This window comes from Poromitra crassiceps, assembly GCF_964638095.1.
Source record: "Poromitra crassiceps genome assembly, chromosome: 22".
Classification (NCBI taxonomy): Eukaryota; Metazoa; Chordata; class Actinopteri; order Beryciformes; family Melamphaidae; genus Poromitra; species Poromitra crassiceps.
The window spans coordinates 12,878,791-12,898,483 of NC_139647.1; the positions used below are offsets into that span (position 1 = coordinate 12,878,791).

General features: G+C 47.4%; 1 protein-coding gene across 1 annotated transcript in view; it reads left to right on the top strand.

Moving 5' to 3' along the window:
* Positions 1 to 16,326, top strand: part of LOC310796524 (sorbin and SH3 domain-containing protein 1-like) — a 35,712-nt gene extending 19,386 nt beyond the window's left edge. The window contains 15 exon segments of the mRNA XM_083658723.1: positions 2,237 to 2,415; positions 5,168 to 5,720; positions 5,722 to 5,992; positions 6,332 to 6,941; positions 8,709 to 8,773; positions 8,965 to 9,135; positions 10,426 to 10,472; positions 10,917 to 11,031; positions 11,255 to 11,380; positions 11,494 to 11,688; positions 12,171 to 12,704; positions 13,417 to 13,512; positions 14,249 to 14,301; positions 15,496 to 15,602; positions 16,004 to 16,326. Of these exon segments, the coding sequence (XP_083514849.1) occupies positions 2,237 to 2,415; positions 5,168 to 5,720; positions 5,722 to 5,992; positions 6,332 to 6,941; positions 8,709 to 8,773; positions 8,965 to 9,135; positions 10,426 to 10,472; positions 10,917 to 11,031; positions 11,255 to 11,380; positions 11,494 to 11,688; positions 12,171 to 12,704; positions 13,417 to 13,512; positions 14,249 to 14,301; positions 15,496 to 15,602; positions 16,004 to 16,071 (3,190 nt within the window). The 3' untranslated portion in view covers positions 16,072 to 16,326.
* Positions 16,327 to 19,693: the final 3,367 nt, after the last annotated feature.

A 19,693-nucleotide genomic window follows, 5' to 3' on the forward strand; every position in this document is an offset into this window, starting at 1 on the left:
TGAAAACCGTTATCTCCCCCTCTCTGGATGGGTGTGTACGGGCGTGCGTGTGTTTATGTAACGTATAGGGTTGCATCGTGAAAGAGAGGCCGTTTGGATCGACATTAAAACAAAGAGCGCGAAGAAGCCCTTGATCTCTCTTTGTTTTTGTCAGAAGAGATTTACGTCTCCTATTTTTGTTTACGCCATAAAATGTAAGGCATTTTTAGGACTGGAGCTAACGCTGTCTTTCTACAGGGCTAACTAACGGTCCCGTGGAGAAAAACCTCTCCCTCCATTTATGACAAGAACTTTCCATCTGCTGCGATAATTAAAATGACAGCATGCCCAAACATTTGAAAGGGGGGATTTTTGCTAATGCTAACTTTTTTCACCCGTCGATTTGTCGTTCGAGGAGGATACAGGCGAGAGGTTACTGAAGCAGGGGTCAAATAGCCAGGGGGGAAAGTTCACTCGCCCAAGTCTCCCAGAAGAACGAACGTCATGAGTCCCTCAAGTCATAAGCTGCACTTCCTTCAAAGGCACATGTGTTCAGGGTGGGAGGGTTTCCTTTCGGGGTCTGTTTGAAAGTGGAAACCTGCTTGGAAGAATTTTCTTGTAAAGGCAATACTTCATTGTTAAATTTAACCTTCTGCTATACAGCCATATGTGTGCCTGTTAATGTCAGTCACAGATAAATGAATGAACTACTCAAACCTAAAATTGTGGGCTTGAGTCAAGTCAGTAAGAGACATCCACTGTGTGGGCAGAATTATTTGCGTGGACGCAATCTAGAAGAGTCCCACCCAGGAGATCAGCATCAATAATCGATGATTAATATTTGTGTTTAGCCATACAGTCAAGTCACTGTGATTCAGTCGTGTCGGTCGCTAAGTTCTGCAGTGTGTATGAATCATAAGAACCTCTCATCACTGATTCCGTTATGTCACATCCCTCTCAGGCAGCATGGTGTCTGTTGATTTCATCTGGACCTTCCCAATGGAACCATCTGAGATCTTCTAGTTTAGCTCCTGTAGATTTGTGCTCTATATTATTTCTTTGAATTCTTCAACGTAACTGCACATTTTAATGGCCCTCTGCCACCACCGGCGGTTCAAACCTTTTTTCTCTCCCTAAGAGCTATGAAAGAGGTTCTTGTCGAGGTAGCGGCCGAATAACGGAGAGTAATGGATGCACGCTTGTAAACTGTGACCTGGCAGCACTAAAGAAGCAAAGCCCATTTTGGAAAATCCCAGTTACACACAGGAGGAAGGTGGTGGGGGGGGGGGGACTGGGGAAGGGGATGAAATATTTTGTATGGCTTTTGTTTGTTTGATTTTTTCCACCTGGGATTTATGATGATCCTAGCATTTCATGAGCATATTTGTCTGGCACAAATAGAGCAGCAGCACGCGCAGCACTACAGCACGCGCAGCACTCCAGTGGCATCTGACGTGGAGCGAACCTGAGAGTTGTACAGGTGCATCATGTGGCCGAGGCCGATGCACCACGTCGGAATGTTCAGGGAATATTTTTAGAAAAACTCTCCCGCTGGCCTCTCTGGAATGCCAAGATACGGGGTAGCAGTGAGAGTCTTCTCCTGACATCGCTGCCCAAATCCCACACATTCTTGTGTGAAGGCAGCTTTTTCGCTTTGATTATTTTCTCTCCCATTAGTCTGCAATCATGACAGGAAGGGGACTACCTCAATAATATTATACTAAATAAGAACTAGAGGTGGAACGATATGAAAATTCCATATCACGATTATAGTGACCAAAACGATCACGGTTCTCAGTATTATAGTGTTAAAATGTGCTGTAAAATGTTCAAAAAGTACTATAATACACTCACAGAAATCATTTCACCAAGTTTTACATGGAAAACTCAGACCCAAAAAGGATTGATACACTCACTGAAATAATAATAATTTCCCATTTCTGCATCTGGGAGACGGTTGTCAAGTTTGGTTGATGATGGACAGTATTTACCGTGTTTTTCAAAGCACTGTAATCATGGTACCACGGTTTCAATGGTAATGAAAATTTGAAATGGTACGTTTATCGTAAGCAATTTTATCACGGTTATCATTAAAAACCGGTTATCGTTACATCCCCTAATAAGAACCATATAACATCCCAAAACATACCCAAATTGTGTCTGTTTAACATACCGTATAAAACAAACACACATTTTAAGCAACTCTTCTAGATGAATTGTGCTTAATCGTCTTTCCATCTTCCTCTCCTCCACCCAGCTCCTCGTGTCAGTCCGGACACAGCGAGGTGGAGACGGACAGAGAGTCACCCACGAGTGAGCCCGCGGCTGCAGAATGCGACCGCCATGTTTACAAGAGTGTCCTGGAGGGCGGCGACATCCCCTTGCAAGGTCTGCGGGCCCTGAACAACAAGCGCCACACCAGCTCCTCCTCTAAAGGTAGGGTTCCAGCCTTCGCTACACATGTTGCCAGTAAAATGGCGGTTAGCATGTGCGTGCGTGTGGATGGGGGGAATGTACAGCGGGCCATGAAAAGGCCTTAACTACTGAGACAGAACCAATGAGTTGCAGACAGGGATGCTGGCCCATTAAAAGTGTCAGGAGTACCATGTGTTTCCTTTCAACTTTCTGTTGGAATCCACGCATTTTGCTTTGCTCCAGGACGTCACCGCAGGGGCCAATCACCTCGCAGCATTCATTCGCCCAGCAGTTATTTTAATTTGTATTATTATTATTATTATTATTATTATTATTATTATTATTATTATTATTATTATTATTATTATTATTACTGATGCCATGGATGTTTTCATGAAATGTGCACTGGCCATTTGCTTTGGAAAAGTCACGGACAGAGCGTGAGGTTGTCTTGTTAAGTCAATGGAAGCTAACCTTGGGGGATTGTGCCCCCTCTTTGCTCCACTCGTGGAGCCGCCAGTCGCTAGGCAGGCTTAGGGCAAGGCTCCAGAGTGTTCCCGAGCCAGGGAGGGGAGCACAGGGCCAGAGAGAGAGAGAGAGAGAGAGAGAGAGAGAGAGAGAGAGAGAGAGAGGGGACAGATGAGGAGGCTCTGCTTTTTCACAGCCCGGGCCGGGGCCAGACAGCCAGGGGTGAGATAAACAGGAGGGACACAGAGGGTGGCCAGGCATGAGGAAGTCAGCTGTCAATGTGAGGTCAGGGACTGGAATGCCTGCGCACATGACCAGCAAAGAGAAACGCTGGGGAGGGGGGGGGGGGGGGGGGGGGGGGGAGGGAGAAGGAGGGCGAAAGGAAAGGGGACGTTATCTGGCAATGTTGCCCCCCCCCCCCCCCCCCCCCAATGTTTGTCATTACATCTGGGAACACACAAGAGAACTCTGTCTATTAGGAGTACACGCTATATAACCTATTTTAACAATAACAATTAATGTAAGTGCTAAAAAAAAGATTTTTAACTTTAAGGGAGAAATCACCCGCTGACTTATCTCAGAGGTCATGGTGGCAAAGATAAGGAATAGCTGGTGTTTTGGTCCATAAATTCTTGACTTCAACTTTACCCAATAGGATTGCAGAAACTGCAGTAAATGGGGTTAGTACTGCGAGTTTTGAGCAAAGTCACCTGACTTAGCATGCCCCCTCATTAGCCTATCGCCTGCCCTGAGGCACCATAATACTTAGTTACTGTTCACCCGACACAAGGTGAAGAGTAGACAAGTTCCAAGTTGCTGGAAACCAAAAAAGCAAAACGTCATCACGTGCCTCTATCTTGTGCTGTTGATCTCAAACAAAATCTTTGTGTGTTTTGGCCATGGCTAACCCTCCTCCGTCCCCGCTGCTCACACTGACTCATTGATATCGATGTTACTTCCTCGGCTCGTCTGCTAGATACGACCGTGACAGATGGATTACTCACGCTTCGCTAGTCTCACAGCGTGTGAAAGTTGATGTGTCATTTCCAAGTCGCCTCTGTGGTGTTGTTGCCACTAGCGTACGACACAGCTTATAGGCCCTGCTAGACTAGAGCTTCTGTAGGCTGCTATAGTGCTACTACTCTGGCGTTTTTCAACCTGCATTTCAACATGAACTCAGGATATATTCTTATTTACAGCGACAGCGGGCGCGCAGCAGGCCATTCATCACGGCAGGCGCTTGTGTACGTTCTATAAGTAGAGCCGAGGAGAAGTATTATAAATCGTAGGGGTGTCACGCAGGGACATGGTAGTGTGTGTTGTGGTGAGATGATGGAAGCAAGGTGAAATCAGGTCAAGACCAGGTAGCTAGCGCAACCATTCTAATTTAAGGGTAGCATTGCAGTTTTACTAATATACCGATACAGCAGGTGTTAAGTATTTTTTTTTTTTTTTTTTTTTTTACCCCCAGATTGTATCTACAGCTGATTTTAACTGACATCCAACATCACATAACATTTCATGGCATATTGCCCTCTTAATCCTTTATGTTTTACTGTTTATGTCGCTGCTTATAGTGATTTTGACTCTATAGTCGTCAGTTAGAGGGTTGTTTTTAAGGATTAGCATTTTCTCTGTTCCATCTTTACAAAGCATTATTCTTCATAGTACACTGCAATGCCATGCTATAGACAGCTAAAGTGGAACGTCACTTCCTGCTTCATCAGCACTGTACCAGAGATTTTCATTCGCCATTTATTTTCCCATAGACATTTCCTAAAATGCTTATAAAAATAGTTTTACTTGTTCAAACCAAACGGTTCAGATATATTTAGAAACAGGAGAGATCACATAACATTTAACTCGGACCAAAACGTAAAAAGAATGCGGGTTTAAAGAAAATACTTTTTTGATGTTGTTTTTTGTTTTGGACAGAGTGAAATGTTCTATGCTCTCTCCTGATTCTAAATGTATCTGAACCGTTTGGTTTGACGAAGTAAAACTATTTTTATAAGCCTTTTACGAAAATGTCTATGGGAAAATAAATTGCGGAAGAAAATCTCTGGTACAGTGCCGAAACAGGAAGTGACGTTCACTTTGCCTCTCTACTAGTAGAACAAAGTCATCTATTACTTGATGCACATTGCATCAAGTCTGCTTCCTCTTCTCATCAACTTTTTGATGGAAGTTGGTCTTTAGGCTACTTTAAAAATGTGCCTGACACTGTTTTAGTGTGTATGTGTGTGAACCTGTGACCATTGTAATCTAATATGTTGTTTATTCTGTTGTCCTGCATGCTTGCCAGTGGATTATAAAGGTGGGAATGGCTATATAATTTCACCCTGCTCCTCTGTAAATAGTCGATCAGTTCTTGCCAGTAATGCAATAGGTAACCAGTGTAAGACTAAGAAGCCCCTATCCGCTGCCAAAGCCTGCATACCCCAAATCCTCCCCTCTAAGTTCAAGCCCAAGCTGCTGCCCCCCAGTGGCGACAGTCAAGAAAGCAGGACTAGGCCTGTCAGGCACCCGAAGGCCCACAGCTGTGAGGATCTGTACACAGTGACATGTGACACAGGCTGTCCCGGGGCCGAGGAACGGGAGAGCGGGCAGCATTCAGACTTTAAGTCCAACTGTGGCACCGAGTGTGCGGACGGCCTCAGGAATGTCTCCCCTGCAATTAGGAGGAGCGCCTCGGAGTTCTCCAGCCTGTACAGGACGATGCACCACATCCAGCGGCCCGGCTCGGCGGGCTCCAGCCCGCACGGCAGCGTGCGCAGCCTGGCCTCTCTCTTCGAGAAGGCCAGGGGGGTCGACGGGGGCGAGAGGTCGGAGGGCGACGAGGCGGGGGACATTCCGCGGGTCGTCACGGGTCAACGAGTTTGAGATGATCATCCAGCGGTCCAGCCCGGCGCCCACCCGCTCCTCCTCCCTGCCGACCTTGCACTCCGGCCACAGCCCCGGCCACAGCCCCAGCCACAGCACCGCCCACCTCTACATGACGTCCGCCGTGTCGGCCGAGTCCCTGCTGGTCGCCGAGCCCACCCTGACTGATGCCTGCTCCCTGGTGGAGGCGGAGGGCAAGGCAGGCGGGGAGGAGGCCTCGTCGTCAGGCACTGAGGCCGCGGAGGAGGTTGCCACCTCAGATTGCCCACGCGCTGAACGGCCTGAGTCCCCCACAGAGCGCACACTCGCTGGACGGACTGAGTCCCCCTCAGAGTGCACACGCGCTGGACGGACTGAGTCCCCCTCAGAGCGCACACGCGCTGGACTGACTGAGTCCCCGTCAGAGCGCACACACGCTGGACGGACTGAGTCCCCCACAGAGTACACACGCGTTGGACGGACTGAGTCCCCCTCAGAGCGCACACACGCTGGACGGACTGAGTCCCCCTCAGAGTGCACACACGCTGGACGGACTGAGTCCCCCACAGAGTGCACACACGCTGGACGGACTGAGTCCCCCACAGAGCGCACACACGCTGGACGGACTGAGTCCCCCTCTGGGGCCGAGACTGAGGCCCGTGATAATACAACCGAAGAGAATCAGGGCGTATCGAAGTGTCCCTCCCTGTCGGTCACGGCATCCCCTCCGCAGCACGACCACAACCATCACCACCACCTCTTGCACCACCTGAACCATCACCTCCACCTCAAACCCAGTAAGTGCAAAGGCTCCTGCCCGGCCTCCTACACGCGCTTCACCACCATCCTCAGGCACGAGCGGCAGCAGGCCACCGCCCAGCAGGACAAGCTGCCGCCTCCGGAGAAGAAGAAGAGCGCCCTGCCCGGGAACCTGTTCCTCATGGGCCCCGCGCCGTTCCGGCTACGCAAGTCCCTGCAGTCGCAGCACCAGGGGAGGAGGACGCTGTCGGCCACCAGGGCGACCACCACGGGGCTCCGCAGACCCGGCAGCGCGTCTCCCGAGCGCAGACCTCTGATCCCTCAGCGCCTCTCCTCCCTGGAGGTCCTGGAGAGGCTGAGCAATGGGGAGGGAGGCAACAACACTGGCCACCTGAGTAACGGACAGGGCTTGGACGCCAACGGGAACCTACTGCAGCCGCTGGCATCTCACCGCAGAGGTGGCTATCTCCATACCTTCACCACTGTCACACCCCTCCCCTCTCTCTCCCGCTCCTAAACACGTGCCCATCTCTACGGTCACTCATCCTTTCTTGACTCTATCTCCACCTTTGTGTCCCTCTCTCCACAAAGCGATGCCGCCGCCCTTCATCTCTAGTCTGTGTGGTGTGTTACAAAAGTGACAGTGAAGCCTCCATCTTGAGTGTGGTGTGTTACAAAGTGACAGTGAAGCCTCCATCTTGAGTGTGGTGTGTTACCAAGTGACAGTGAAGCTCTCCATCTCACTCTGATCATGGTGTTTGGTGCTCTTCCATTTCATGGTGAATGAGTATGGTCTTGCCCCCCCCCCACAAACCCCATCCAAACACTTCAGTGACTATAGGGGATTCAGGCAGCTTTTGGTAATGTATAATATATCTTCTGGTAACATCAGATTTGAGGTGTATGCAAGAGTGCTATAGAGGCTGCATAAGCATTACGCATAACCCATGCATAACCCATGCAGTACCGTGTGTTTAATAACACTATGAGCGCATCATATGAATGGAGATAGACGTTGTTTTATGTGCCAAGATGATCATCAAAGGCGGTCACCTTAACCAATTAAATGTTAAAGCCCGACCTGTAAAAGCTATAATTGCAGCAATCATCGTTAATGTTTATGCAGGAGAGTATGAAAGCATTGCCAGAGCCGTGTATATAGAAGAGTCGCAACATCTCCATTCACTCCAATGGACCAGTTTTTGTTTACTCTCAAGAGTTCCAGGAAGTAAGGTCCTGGATTAAGCAGCACTGTCGAGTTGCAGCAAAATGGATAGTTTGTGTTGTACTTTGAAAGGGTTTGTTTTTTTTAGAATCAAATTGTACATTATCAGCTTTATTTTAGCATTCAAAAGTAGCATGACACACCCCTTTCCTGGCTGTTCATTGGCTAATGAGTCACGCATTTCGGTCCTCCGCTGACGCCACTCTCTCTCTCTAAATTGCTCTGAGCATTGCATATACGCTCTAAAATGTGATGTGTTACCATGGTTATATTTGGGTGTTTTTCTGTTTTGGGGGACTGTACACATCTGCCATCTTCTTCCATTCTATCACTATGACAGGTTTGTCCTATAGCCAGGCAAGACGTTTCCTGCTTTGACTTCCTTACATAACAGCTGGTACTCCTCATGTACGCGCTGTGCATACACACAGAAGCTTCAGTGGAAAAACAAAGACAGCTAACAACTGATAGCCTGATAGTTGTTTCGTGTGGCCCTTGCTTGGACACACAATGAAACGTCTATGGTGGTGGGGTGGGGGAGCAAGTTAAACAGCGCAGCCTGTAGGTCATACAGTGAAATTTCACTACACTAATGGATGCTGGTTGGTTGATCGATATCAGTAAACCATGATGTCACGTTTCTGTTCTTTTGGCCCGAGAAAGGTTTCATATTTTGTTTCCTCTACTCATTCTTTTTTCATGAACGCACATTGGTTCATTCTGTGTTTATTCCTACGTGCATGCAGGGATACATTTGGCTTTTTTTTTTTTTTTAAGTGTGTGCTTTTTGTTTTTATTGTTCATTTTTTCAAAGCATGACTGGGTGTAGTTACTGTATTTTCACATTATTATGTTCAATGGAATTGAGGAGCCGACTGCAATGTTGTCCTTTGTATGTTAGAAAATTGTCGTTCCTTATTATGGCTTGCCTTTAGGGTAGTGGAGCCACGGTGAAGACGCTTCACAGCATAATTGTCTTGTCTGTTTCCTTCAGATTCAGACTCGTCCCCTGTTCACGGGGAGAGCCAGGAGGAAGTGTTGAGGAGGCGCCATGGAGATAAAGAGGTAACCTTCTTCTATTTAACCGCAGCCAAACTTGCTATGAAGAACTTCACTGACTGAGCAGCTCCTGATATGAATGAGGCTATCGTACATTATGCACGACAAAAAGAGTGTGTGTCGCATGAATAAAAGAGTCCAACAACAGAGACGTATCTTGGAGGGACCAAACCGTTTCCGTCTGGTTTTCCCGGCAGAAAATCTTGGAGGAGCAGCGGCGGCTGAAGCGCGAACAGGAAGAGGCCGACACGGCGTCCAGGCGGCACACGGGCATCGTCCCCACGCACCACCAGTTCATCACCAACGAGCGCTTCGGAGACCTGCTCAACATCACAGACAACACGGAGAAGAGGAAATCAGGCATAGAGGTACAATGACGCGGTCGCCGGGGTTTGATCTTTTCGCCCCCTCCAGGCGAGAAATAGATGGCAGATGCTTTGTCGGTGTCGGTGTGTATGTGTGTCGGGGCAGCGGGGGCGGGGGGGGCTGTCAGTGGGGCTTCGGCACACAGATGGCGCTCTCCTCCGTGTCAAGAATTAAGAGGGTTAGAGCCGTGCTGGACTGCAAAATGAATTAGCTTGAAGTTTATTTCAGAGTTCACTTCCCGTAGCGTACACGCTCTGTCGACTCATTTTATAGCTTCCAAGCGACATATAACCTCATTACATTTGATAAATTGCAGCCTTGTTCTGTTTGCTGAGGCTTGTCTGCTGTCTCGGCAGTCCAGTCTTCAACGGCACACAGTAGCTCCTAGCTGAACGTGCTGCAGCAGATGTGGAAGGAGTCATGTCATTCCTGTCATTGTTAGAATATTCTCGGTCGAGCACAAACGCCGAAACGTCAACTCACAGATTCACAAATACCAGCAGTTCCTGAATGAACTATGAGAATGTTAAAGTGTCCATTCACCTTATGTAGTCCCGCCCACTTGACCCACATGTCATGATTTCCTGTTCAAAACGCTGGCTGTTTTAGCTGCTCAAACTAGTCTGACTCACCTGGTCAAACCTAGTTTGACTCGCATATGAGTCAGACTAGGTTTATGAGTCACAGGAAGTGTAAACGCAATCAGAACTTCCGATTGTGTTTACACTTCCTGTTAAGCTTGATTTATACTCGCTGTGCCGCGAAGGGCGCGGTGGAGGAGCGAGGGCCGCAAGCGTCAAATGACGTCAATGTGTTGGGCGCGACCTCCGTAGGCCGCCCACCGCGAGCGAAGATTTTTCTCACAGCGCGACCTCCGCACGGCTTCTCTCCGAACATGGCGACTTTTCACGGGCTGTTCTCACTATTTTACCATTGTACAATGTAAATGCTGATGATCACTTAGCTGCCATTGTGAGTATAAAAGCATTTGCCCCAGCGTGAGGTCCGCACGTGACTCGCGGAGCTCTGCCTCGCGGAGCCTTGCTCGAGTATATTGAGCCCTTAAGTCTCTCAAGCCAGACTGTCTCTCTCTTCTACATAAATAGGTTGTTTACAAAGAAAGTGACGACGATGGAGCTATAATAGTGCATTTTGTCTTTTGGATTACTTTCAGTGACTCTTGTCTTAACAAAATCCAATCTTTGCTCGGTCCGAAGATAATGAATGTTCTTAAGAGTTTATTGATCTTTATCTGTTTTTCCCCTAACAGTCTTGTCTTTGTGTGTCTGCAGAGAACCCCGGCGTTGGCTCGCTTCGACTTCAGAGCAGAAACTCTAAAGTAGGTGGAAGTCAACAGGACATAGCAGGAGTGAGATATTCAAAGCAGCAGAGAAAAGACACAAGCATTCACATGTTCAGTCGTTACGCACAGCATCTGTAACTTTGCGATTGACAATGACAGCATACATACACATGGGCTTACATCTGAGCAGACCTAGGTCAAATTATTCTTAGAGTTTGTTTTAAACCTCCGAGTGCCAGAAGATTCAGACAATCACAGGAGGAACGTTCTGTGTTTTGAAAAATGTATACGATTTACGACTTACCAGAGAGCAGAATCCCAAATGATGTGGGAAACATTCGCTAGGAAAGTACTACCGTTATTTGACCAAGGTCTGCGTCAGATGACTCAGATCACATCCACTTCATTTTTACGCTTTACGTCATGTTTTTTCCTGCTTAATTGGACCAAACTAATCTCTCTTGACCCTCTCTTTCACAGGGAGCTGCCATTTCAGAAGGGAGACATTGTGTACATCATTCGACAGGTGGATCAAAACTGGTATGAAGGGGAACATCACGGAAGAGTTGGCATTTTCCCTCGAAGCTACGTTGAGGTACGTAGGCCCCGTCTGCCTTTCTCGACTCTTGTTGATGATTTTAGAAAAAAAATAGACACTTTGTTTTGAGTATGTTTTAACTGATATTACAATTTTTTATAATTGATTGATTGATTGATTGATGGATAATTAAAAATTTATTCTCAGCATTTTTCAAGGTATATTCTGCTCTATGTCAGAATGTGAATAATGTTTCGATGCTACTTGTCTGCTTGTGCAGCTCCTCCCCCCCACAGAGAAAGCCCAGCCAAAGAAGAGTGCACCAGTCCAGGTACTGGAGTATGGAGAGGCCATCGCCCGCTTCAACTTCACTGGTGACACAGTGGTGGAAATGTCCTTCAGAAAGGTAGGCACAGGGTATAAGTGTTGAATATGACAATTCATATTTTTTCCCTGATGTACTACATGTTGTGAGTGACCCTGTGAACTAATATGGAGCCTGCTGCCGTGTGCGTGCAGGGAGAGAGGATCACGCTGATTCGAAGAGTCGATGAGAACTGGTATGAAGGCAAAGTCTCGGGCACCAACCGCCAAGGCATCTTCCCCGTCACCTACATAGAAGTGCACAAACGACCCCGCGTCAAGAACGGCGTGGAGTACCCCGACCCTCCGGTCAGCCAGTCGCCTCAGCGCAGCACCAACGCTTCTCCGCAGGTAAGGACGCACTCGGGGGTGTAGTGGAGGGTAAACCCACAGATATGAAACTTTCGGAGATAAATTCATAATATATATAGTAAATTCAAGTAATCATTTATGAGACGCTCTTTTCTTTGTCTGTTCAGACATGACATGACTCAGTTCTTCTTCCATTTTTTTTTTGCAAACAAGCCGTTGTTGACGCTGCCTGAAACGTAAAACACATCACTTCCTATGTGCCAGAGAATTTCCCCCGGAAATCTACCCACTATTTTATTCACCACTACATCACTGAAGACAGTGTTCCCTAAGAAACTCTCCCAAATTGTGTCTCTATTTTTGGTTTTTGTTTGTTTACCTTGAAACCCAACATGTAATTTTGCCATCATTTTTTTGTCTTCCTACTGAAGTCTCATCCCTCCTTTGCTTTCCTTTCCTTTTCTTTCCCCCCTCTTCCCTCCTCCTCCCTCCTCCCCCACGGACACGTTGAACCCTAAAAGCTGTTCCGCAATCGGCTGACCACCTCCCCCCTGCCCCTCCCCCGCTCCCCGCGGCGCTCGGTGTCGCCCGAGGTGCACGCCATCTCCTCCGAGTGGATCTCCCTGACGGTGGGCGGGGCCGGCGGCGGCGGCAGCCCCCCCGCCGCCCCCACCCCCCCGCTGCCCCCGCTTCCCACCGTGTCCTACCGCTGGGGCGAGTACCTGCCCCCCTCAATGTCGGCCAGCCCCGTGCCCGGGGGCCCGCGGGCCCCCTGCAGCCCGTACAGCGCCTCCCCCGCCATCTCACCCTCCGCCTCCCCGCTGCCCCCGCCGTACCCGCCCCGCCCCGGCTCGGCCACGCCCTTCCTCACCTTCACCCCGCCCCAGGGGGAGGACTTCCTGCTCTCCCCGCCCTCCCCCCGCCTGTCCCGCAGCGGGAGCCCCAGCGGCGGGCCCGTGCTGGAGGGCTGGCTGCGGCGGGACAGGGAGCTGACGGAGGGGGAAGGCGCGGAGGGAGACAGGGCCCCCGGCAGCTGGCGAAATAGCCACGCAGAGGTATCTGCTGCATGGTGTGCGGTGTTGCATCTCAGCCTCACTCTGGAAAATAGGCTTTGGGTCACAGTTTGAGTCCCCAAAAATGGCTGCTCGTTGAAACACTTGTGCAGCGAGTTGTGTTGTGTGGAAGACGTAACTAACTCCTAGGTCTGACCTGGAAGCTGACCTCCCCCCTATGGAGGGACGGATCTGATGGATTAGTACAGACAGAGTCAGAGAGTAACTGTTCACATTGCTTACAGCTGGCTGCAAGTCTGCATGTTGTTGTGTGTGTCCGTGTCCGGTGTGTCCGCTACTAACATGCAAACTTTTTAGGCAGGTTCCCAGTTTGCTGTCAAGTTAAGCCGATTTGAACTAATGTGTTTGCACGTCCAGGACAACCACAGAAGGACTGAGAGCACAGATTATTTTGTTTTCAAATCATAGAGTTGCATGTTGTTGTTTCATACTAGAAATTAAATCCAGGGTGTGTGATGCTTTGGATGCTGTTTGAGGACAGATGTTTATTTGGGATAATGACGTGTTTACTCCAGCAGCAAAGATTTCAAACAGCAGTTTGGAAAGCTGCTGTGCCACCTTGCACCATCGGGAAATGCAACCATGTTGATATTCACAGCGGTCTGCTGGATACGTATTGCAATCTCCACATAATGGTGGTCATTTTGAAACGTCGCAGCTGATGTTTATTTCTCTCTCTCTCTCTCGCCTCCAGCTGGTGAAGAATGAGATTGACTATCATGGACGGACCTCCAGAAGCCCCGTCATGCTGTTCGACATCCAGGACAACAACAACGCCAACTCGTTTGCGGTAAGGTGGTAGTTCCCAGTCAGTATGTATTTTGCATAGATCAAGCTTAAGTCTCCATATTTAACTCTTTAACGCATCATTTTCAAAGATCCATTTGACTTACATCAGTAACTCCCATCATGTCACGTACTGTATATTAGCTCTCGATGTAAGATTAGAGGACTGTTCTTTCGATATGCTCTATCTATCTCCTTCATCTCGACTGCTGCATGCTCCTGTGAAAAGTGAACTAATATCTCATGTTTCCTGTACAGTCTCCATGCACTCACTCTGGTGTCTTGCCTTTTCATGCCTTCCCTCCCGGGCTCCACCACCTGCTTTTCTCACGGCTTTTCCTGCCTTTCCCTAACGGATCACTTCCTTTTCCGCCTTGCTACTTACCGGACACTTCCTGCGTCTGCCCTGCGCCTCACCTCTTAACACCTCACCCACCTCCCCTGCCAACCACCCAACTTCCTGTCTCGCCCGGGGGGACCCTTTGGCGGGGACGCTGTCTTGTCTGTTTCTCTGCGGCGGGGTCTGCCACCACTAGGAGGCGGTGTGTAATGAGATCATGAATATAGCCGAGACCTCGGTGAGGTACTGCAGCACCCTGTCGCACCCCCATGACTCTGTGCACAGACTGCCCCCCCACCACCCCCATGACCCTGTGCACAGACTGCCCCCCCACCACCCCCATGACTCTGTGCACAGACTGCCCCCGCACCCCAGTAAACACTCTCTCATCGTTTCCCAGCAACCCCAGTCCCACAGCAGCAGCCCGGAGCCCAGCCGTCTCAACTGTGGAATGTGAGTAAAGACCTTCCGATCAGACCTATTCACCTTATGTAGCCCCGCCCACTTGACGACCTATAGACAGAGCAATTTAGAGAGAGAGTGGCGTCAGCGGAGGACCAAAATGCATGACTCGTTAGCCAATGAACAGCCAGGAAGGGGTCTCGCGCTACTTTTGAATGCTAAAATAAAGCTGATAATGTACAATTTGATAAAAATAAAAAATAAAACTTTCAAAGTACAACACAAACTGTCTATTTTGCTGCAACTCGACAGTGCTGCTTAATCCAGGACCTTACTTCCTGGAACTCTTCAGAGTAAAAAACTGGTCCATTGGAGTGAATGGAGATGTCGCGACTCTTCTATATACACGGCTCTGCCTATAGATAATCTGTATACCTGCAGGCCAGTATGACACTCATTTCCTTGGCAGCCTCATTGACACGGAAAAAGTGTAGCTAGGAGCGGTCCGTAGTTAAGGAATGCCACTGATAAACCATTGAATATACTGCTGGAAAACATATCATTATATAATCAAATACTTGAAGTACTTGGACCCTACACTTAAGCTGATATGGTGTTCTCTCTTGTGTTGGCATAGTCAAGTGTAGCAACTTCTGTTACTGTAATGGAAATTAAATACAAATTGGCATGCAATTACTCCTCATCTCACTCACAATTATTAGGTCATGTGATTGGAACTAGGGCCGCTCAATTAATCAGATTTTAATCTCAATTACAATTTTGGATTCCCACAATTATGAAAACAAGATAATCGAGATAAAACAATTTTTATATATTAATATTTTAGTTAGCCTATTTATTTATCTAAAAATAATAATATTTTATTTTCATTCATTTCCTTGTTTTTCCCTTAAATTATATTTAAAGTTCAAAGACATCCAGTATTAAACAGACGCATTTTGCAAATGCATGATGTTGCCAAAGTCAATGAGTAATCACGTTAAATAATCGTGATCTCAATATCAGTCAAAAATAATCGTGATTATGATTTTCGCGATAATCGAGCAGCCCTAATTGGAACACTACACATTTTGTTTTAATGACACAGGTATACGGACATACAGTTGAAAGCGGGGCAGGATTAAAAGGCTAGATTATACTAGGCAGACTGCATTTTCACACATTTTAGTTTTCACACGTTTTGCGTTCCCGTTTCTGAACCTCTGCTCCTTTGTTCCGCTCCAGTTTCCAGGCGTTGTACAGTTACGTGCCGCAGAATGAGGACGAGCTGGAGCTGCAGGAGGGAGACCTGGTCAGCGTCATGGAGAAGTGCGACGACGGCTGGTTTGTCGGTATGTGCTGCTCGCCCGCGGGCCTCGGGAGGGACAGATGCCTCCAAGACATAGTCACCTTCGACTGTGACACATCAATCCATCTAGGGTTTCCTGGGCATGACAGGAGAGGCTTGCGCGGGTGTGCAAATGTGCGTGTTTAGGCCTTACGCAGAAGTATACTCATCGTCACTCTGTCACATCCATCCGTACAGGGTTTCTTCACAGTGACAGGAAAGGCTCGCGCGGTTCAGCCTCCTATAGAACTTTAAATATAGCGCAAATGTGTTTATTTGTGTACGAAAACAGGTGTTAGTTCATTGTGAGCCTCGAATTTAAGAAAAGGGACTTTTTACTTCTGTGTCGCCTCATCCATAAACTGACATGTTTCTGTTTCTGTTTCTGTCTTTTTGTCCCCCCAGGTACCTCAAAGAGGACGAAACAGTTTGGGACTTTCCCGGGGAATTACGTAAAGGAGGTGAACCTGTAAAGATTTGTCAATCCGTAACACTTGGGTTGCCTGTCGAGCCTCGGGAAGTCATTACTATCGCGCATGACTGTTGGTTAGAATAGTCACGTAGCCAGGGGAAACCATTTGTCTGGGAACGTGATGGGTTTGGTTCTGAGGTATGTCAGAGTGCATGGAGGAGACGGAGACGGCTGTTGACTCACTGCCCCAACCTCAAGTCTGGTGTAGAGACCTTCACCACATGTCACACACTTGGCAGAATTCACCCATGTCACCAAAAGGGGGGATTTCTTTGTGAAAACGTCTCACAAATATGTCAGCCGCTTTTATTGTACATATAATAGCCTCATGTGTAATTTACCGTATACAAGTGTTTACGTAGCACCTCACTTTGGAGGTCAGCAGCAGAGCAGTGTATGTATGGATCAAAGAGTGGATCTTCTCACCTGAACTGGATTTTGGGGGATTGGGAAAGTATTTATGGCGGCGTTGAGGTTGGAGCCGTTGTGTCATGAGCTACCTTCACAGGACCAGAGTGTGTTTTCCATTATCAGCTGTGTGTATGATTGATACAATCTACACATCTCACATCTGAAAAGAAATGTTAAGCCCCTTGGAAGACGCTTTCCAAAAGAAACAAACACCATACACATATCAAACTGAATGTGATGGCTCAACAGATTATATTCCCCCGGGGGTTTAAATTTGAGAACGTGAATTTAGAGAAAACTCAACGCCCTCCAGAGTTCAACGCGTAGACTTTTAAGCCTTAGCCTTATTATGTATGAAGCCTCTTAAGTAAAACTATTTTGACATGCCTATTTTTGCTCCCCTTGTGGGGAATTCATGGGGAATGTATTGAGAGTTCATACAGTCAGTATTGGCTTCTTCTGAAGAATACCAAGAGCAGACACAGCTCAGTGTAACCCAAAAGCCTCTGATGCCAGTTCAGTATTGCCTTTGGGGATTTTTTTTATCCAAAGTTAGTACAACGATTGTTGTACCGGTCGTGTGCATGAAAGAATACTGAAATGTTCAAATGAACTGTTTGGCGTTTTTCGTCCGGTGAAAATGAAGAACTGTGCAGAGTATGAACATGTATTTTGTATCCCATCAGAGTCAAACGCCTCTTTCCCAAAAGCTATTTATTTCTCCTCGTATATGTCACGCCTCTTCCTTCAAAGTGGAGGTGATGTAAGCTGTGTGATGGCAGCTGATGCCTGTAAGGTAGCTGGTGGCAGACGGCTGCTGCAGCTCGCCTGGCACCGGCTCAACCGCAGCGCAGGCGTGGTAGCACTTAACTTCCTGTCGGGTCATTTAGGGATAGGCGCTTCACAGGATAGTCAGTAGATTTTATCAGTCGCGATACAAAAAGCAATTTAATCTATTCGGTGAAAACCGACAGGGTGTCTTAGTAAATAAGCCTACTTGTTTTGAAGAGCGTATTGAGATTTTAACCATGCCCGCGTACTCAACAGTGTTGTGTGTAAATGTGTACAGAAACCTTTCAGAGGCCTTCCGAAATATTGGCTACATATTTTCATATGTAACGCGTACAAACCTAGTTTCGCACATTTATTGGAATGATTCAATAAGGTATGTAGGTCAGCGTTAGTACAGCATGCACTATCAAATCTAAGAGATGATCGATTCGGAGCATGAAACACTATCAACCATTCAACCTCGATGTTTGTACCCTCGGCTTCAGAAAAACACGAGTCGTCACAGGGTTTAACAGTCTGGTCCTTGAGCTACAATCGCTCCCCGAGGGGGAAGATGGCTTTGAATGCTGCATCAAAGCCATCAGAGCCGTCTTCCTGTGAGTGCAGAGAGCTCCAAACATCTGGAGCATCATCAGACCCTGTATCCGGCTGTGTCGGAGCAGATACTCTAAACGTGCCGATTGAAAGACGATACCTTTCTCCTCCTTTGTTTTCATCAAATTCCTGGTTGTCATCAACCGCGGCCGATGTACTCGTCAGTCACTCAGAGCTGTCAAATAGGACTTGCAAATAAATCTTTGTGCTTGTTTTAACCTGCTCCAAATAGCAGACGGGTGACATGGGGTGATTCCATGCAAGTCAGTTTAGCTTACGCCATCTGTTTTGATGTGGTAAAGTACCTGGCGTGCCAAGTAGTTTAGTACAAACACTAGGGATTATTTGCTGCTACATGACCTAAATCTGACAGTCTGCATTTGCCCCGGTCCATACATTACCGTACTCCTTTTTATCACGTTTTTGGGGGTTTTTCTCCTTATTTTCTTCCCAATTGTACTTGGCCGATTTCCCCTGCTGTCGCGGTCGTTGCTCCACCCCCTCTGGGGAGAGTTGTAGACTAGCACATGCTTCCTCCATGTACATGTGCAGCCGGCCAGCCGCTTCTTTTCACCTGACAGCGAGAAGTTTCACTGGCCGGACGTGCTGCATGGGAGAAGCAAGCTATTCGCGCCAGTTCCTCTCCCCCCCCAGACAGACGCCCCGGCCGACCAGAGGAGGTGCTCGACCAAGACTCATACCCCACCGGCTTCCCACCCGCAGACACGGCCAATTGGATCTGTAGGAACCAAGCCGGAAGTGCCGCTTCCGGAATTGAACCCGGGTCTCCGCTGTGGTAGGCGAGTGCTTTTACCTCTACTCTACGCAGACGCCCCTACTAATCAAATAGTTGAAATATTATACCAGCAGACTATCAGTAACCCTACTTTTAAAATATAATTATTTAGATTGCCTAAATACACCAAGTTTAAGATACTATTTGAAAAGTCTAAAGCGAAAACATTAACTGATGCGTCTCACACACACTCACTGTATCCAATAAGTATTATCTTTTCTTTCTTCCATCTGAACGTTAGCTACAGCTGTTCAGTGATGATAAACGTTGACCTGACATGGAAGAATGGTTTGAAGCTGTATGTGGCTACGTCGTTCGTTACGTTTCTGAAACCTTCTGTATTGTATTGTACTGTACTTCAGTAGCACCAAGGGTTTCATCCTCTGATGTGTTGTGGAAACACAGACGCTGAGGTTTCACACTGTGGAGATCAGCACTAACAGGGGGAATGCTTTCCCAGTCAGATACAAACACTAATTCAATACTTTATGGGTTTGCCTGTAGACCACTGATATGACTGCCAGGTATTTTGTTACACCGCAGAAGCATGATGTTTTTCTGTTCATTTTTGGTTCCTGTGTAAATCCAGCTTGTCATGAATGTGCTGATTCGTCGGGACTCGGCGTTAAGAGAGGTTATTCCCCACACTAATGCTTGTTTTTAATACATTTTTATTTCCTACCAGAAAGACGGGAATTCTAGAGAGGTGCGCTCCACCTCAAACAAACTATATAATAGACTTTGACACAAAACAATCACTCGTTTCGCCGCTTCGTAACACAGCAACTCACTATAGAATGTTTATGTGATATTGTGCTCCATAAAACATCACAGGATGTATGAATGTATGAATATATGAATGTGGTGCCGTGTACACATAATGTGTAAAAAAAAAAAAATCTGAACATGCAAACTAGTGAGCGACATGGCACAATGAGGAGTGTAAATATGTAAAATAAAGAATAGATTGCAAGTGATGGGGGGAAATCAAATGAAGATCTCTGTCAGTTGCAGCAGTTTATTTACCTGA